Source organism: Berghia stephanieae, chromosome 3 (assembly GCF_034508935.2).
Source record: "Berghia stephanieae isolate SIO BIC M18660-M18661 chromosome 3, UCSD_Bste_1.3, whole genome shotgun sequence".
Taxonomy (NCBI): Eukaryota; Metazoa; Mollusca; class Gastropoda; order Nudibranchia; family Aeolidiidae; genus Berghia; species Berghia stephanieae.
In genome coordinates this window covers 59,967,417-59,969,916 of record NC_088362.1, presented here as the reverse complement: position 1 = coordinate 59,969,916, position 2,500 = coordinate 59,967,417, and the positions used below count along the sequence as shown (strand labels likewise).

The 2,500-nt window shown below is 38.2% G+C and overlaps 1 protein-coding gene across 1 annotated transcript in view; it reads right to left on the bottom strand.

Annotated features, from left to right (window-relative positions):
- The window catches only part of LOC144969608 (dermatopontin-like), a 9,665-nt gene extending 7,470 nt beyond the window's left edge, over nucleotides 1–2,195 (bottom strand). The window contains exon 1 of the mRNA XM_078908748.1: nucleotides 2,098–2,195. Coding sequence (XP_078764874.1) covers nucleotides 2,098–2,102 — 5 coding nt within the window. The 5' untranslated portion in view covers nucleotides 2,103–2,195. The remainder of the gene's footprint in view (nucleotides 1–2,097) is intronic.
- Between the last annotated feature and the right edge of the window lie 305 nt (nucleotides 2,196–2,500).

The following is a 2,500-nucleotide window of genomic DNA, read 5'->3' as shown; positions in this document are numbered from 1 at the left end:
AGCAGGCATGACGTTCGTCTATTGCCAAGCAGTTTCCGCCAAATCAATCAGGCCAAGCTACCCAATCACTTATTGATGGTCAGCGGGCATAAAGGAGAGGGGGGGGGGGGGGGCGAAGGTCAAGAAGGGGGGGGGGGGGTTGACATTCATCGTATCAGTCCCCCCCCCCCCTCTCCCATTGTGATTCCCATTATCTGTAAATAATACATGCGTCACCGCCTGTAGTTCTTCAGAGTCATTAGACCCCTGGTGCTAAAACCTTCACCTATAGGCCTGACCTTGACAAAGCATACAACCTATAGATAGAATGCGCTTGGCCAAGGAGTTCACAACATTGCCATCCGGAAGTATAACGGACCAACACACAAACTCTGTGTAACCATGAACTTTATAGTCTGGTTAATACAGCTTAGTGAGAACAACTCACAAACGCGGATGGCAAAAACAATAACAAAGGCCTGAGTGACGTCATCTGCATACTATCTATAAGTTCTTGAGCTTTAATTTTATTTTTTATATAGATAGTTCGAAGATGACGTCACACGGGTCTTTGTTATCGTTTTTTGCCATCCGCGTTTATGAGTAATGCTCACTGAACTGTATTAACCTGACTATAAACGTTGATGGGTCCAAAACAGTTTCGTGTGTTGGTCCGTTATACTTTCGGATGTCAATGTTATGAGCTTCCTAGCCAAGCGCATACTATCTATAGCGCAATATCCACTAAACTTGCTCAAAGCGCTTTACAAGTAGTACCTTACCAACAGTAATACGTAACATGTAGAACGGGGGCATGACGCCTGTTAGGCGATATTGCAATCTTTTTCCGGCAGATACAGAGGACTCTTTACTGACAGTCTCTCTTTTGAGTACCCGGCCGTTAAAAAGGTTGTTTTTGTCTGAAAAAATAGCAATATCCCCTCGTAGGCATCATGTCTCACCTTACATTTGTTGTTGTTGTTGTTGTGTTGGTGTTCGCTAGCTCTTTGTGCAAGTTTAGTGGATATAAATAAAATAAACAGAGCTTTTATATAGCTCAATATCCACTAACTGTGCTCAAAGCGACAAACAAGCAACACTTAACATGTAGAACAAAATATGAAGCCTGTTAGGCGATATTTCAAATTTTATTGCGCTACATAAATGCTCAAGTTATTACGAAGCTCGATATCGCCTATACATCGAGTACATAAAGCTTTATTATGTATAACATTCCTCTCCTCTTCGTCTTAATAAATAAACCAGTCAAATATAATGCATATTGACCGCTAATCTTCACCTCTCATATATTTGAACTTGTATTCAGTTAGGTCACCATAACCTGTTACGTCACTTAAATAATTAATACGTCATATTTCTTATTTGCTGACACTTTAAATCAAACCAAGATCTGCTTCTTATTTCGACTTATTTGAAAATTATATTCAATCTTCTGATATTTTCATGAGTATTGATTTTATAGGATGGTTTTATATGATATTGTGGAAACGGGATGTATAATGCAGCTTTTGACCGATAATATTGAATATTATTTCATAACCTAGGATCTAGCCCACTCAAGGTTGGACCCATCCGTCGGGCTGAAAATCTATTATACGTTTAAAACTGTATACTTTATAACATTTCCACAAATAATGGCTGAAGACCGATTTGTACTTATTAGCATGTCCGATACATTGTTATGGTCCCGTTGTTGTAATTTGTTATGGAAATATTCTCAAATCAACATAAAAAATATGATTCTTTCAATTCTTTGTATTTATTAAATGAGTGAATTTTATCGTGCCCGATAACACAACGAACTCGCGAGTATGTGTTATCGCACGATAAAAATACAACTATGGCCCGTTGATCTAACCTCTGAAGTAGCCTTTTTGCAATTCTATACTTCAGAGGTTAGATCAACGGGTTCTGATCCACCCAATATTAAATAAAGAATGGTGCGCAAAGAGGTACTGATTCGCCCAAAATAAAATAAAACACGGTGCGCAAACCTCGGATGTAGACCTCAGAGGATTGTTCCCCCGACCATCGATATAGTGTAGGTGTACTGGGATAATTCAATTATGTAAATAACAGAAATAAACAATAAATTACCTCATATAACAACAAGTCAATCACTTTAGTCTTGGAGCAAGCAGTCCGTGTCTTATCACAGAATTTGCCAACTCTGCTCCAAATATTATAGTAACACAATCGTTGTAATCTCAGACCTACACACCAAACACTGCTGGCGTGTTCGGGAATAAGACGTTAAAAGAATTTTGGCCAGAAAACTTGTTCTCCAAATATCGATCAACTAAAAGACCCTCATCTTGTCCAAAATTTTCACTTTACTGATTTCCCAGGTTTGATAATTTTTTAAAAAGAGATAAGGGTCATTTTAATCGATCGATATAATTTGAGGGACCATTTTTTTGGCCAATCTAAAAAAATATAAAACGTGTTCTTTGGGAGTACGACAAATAGTGGACATTGTGGTGTTGTTATGTTTACTGAC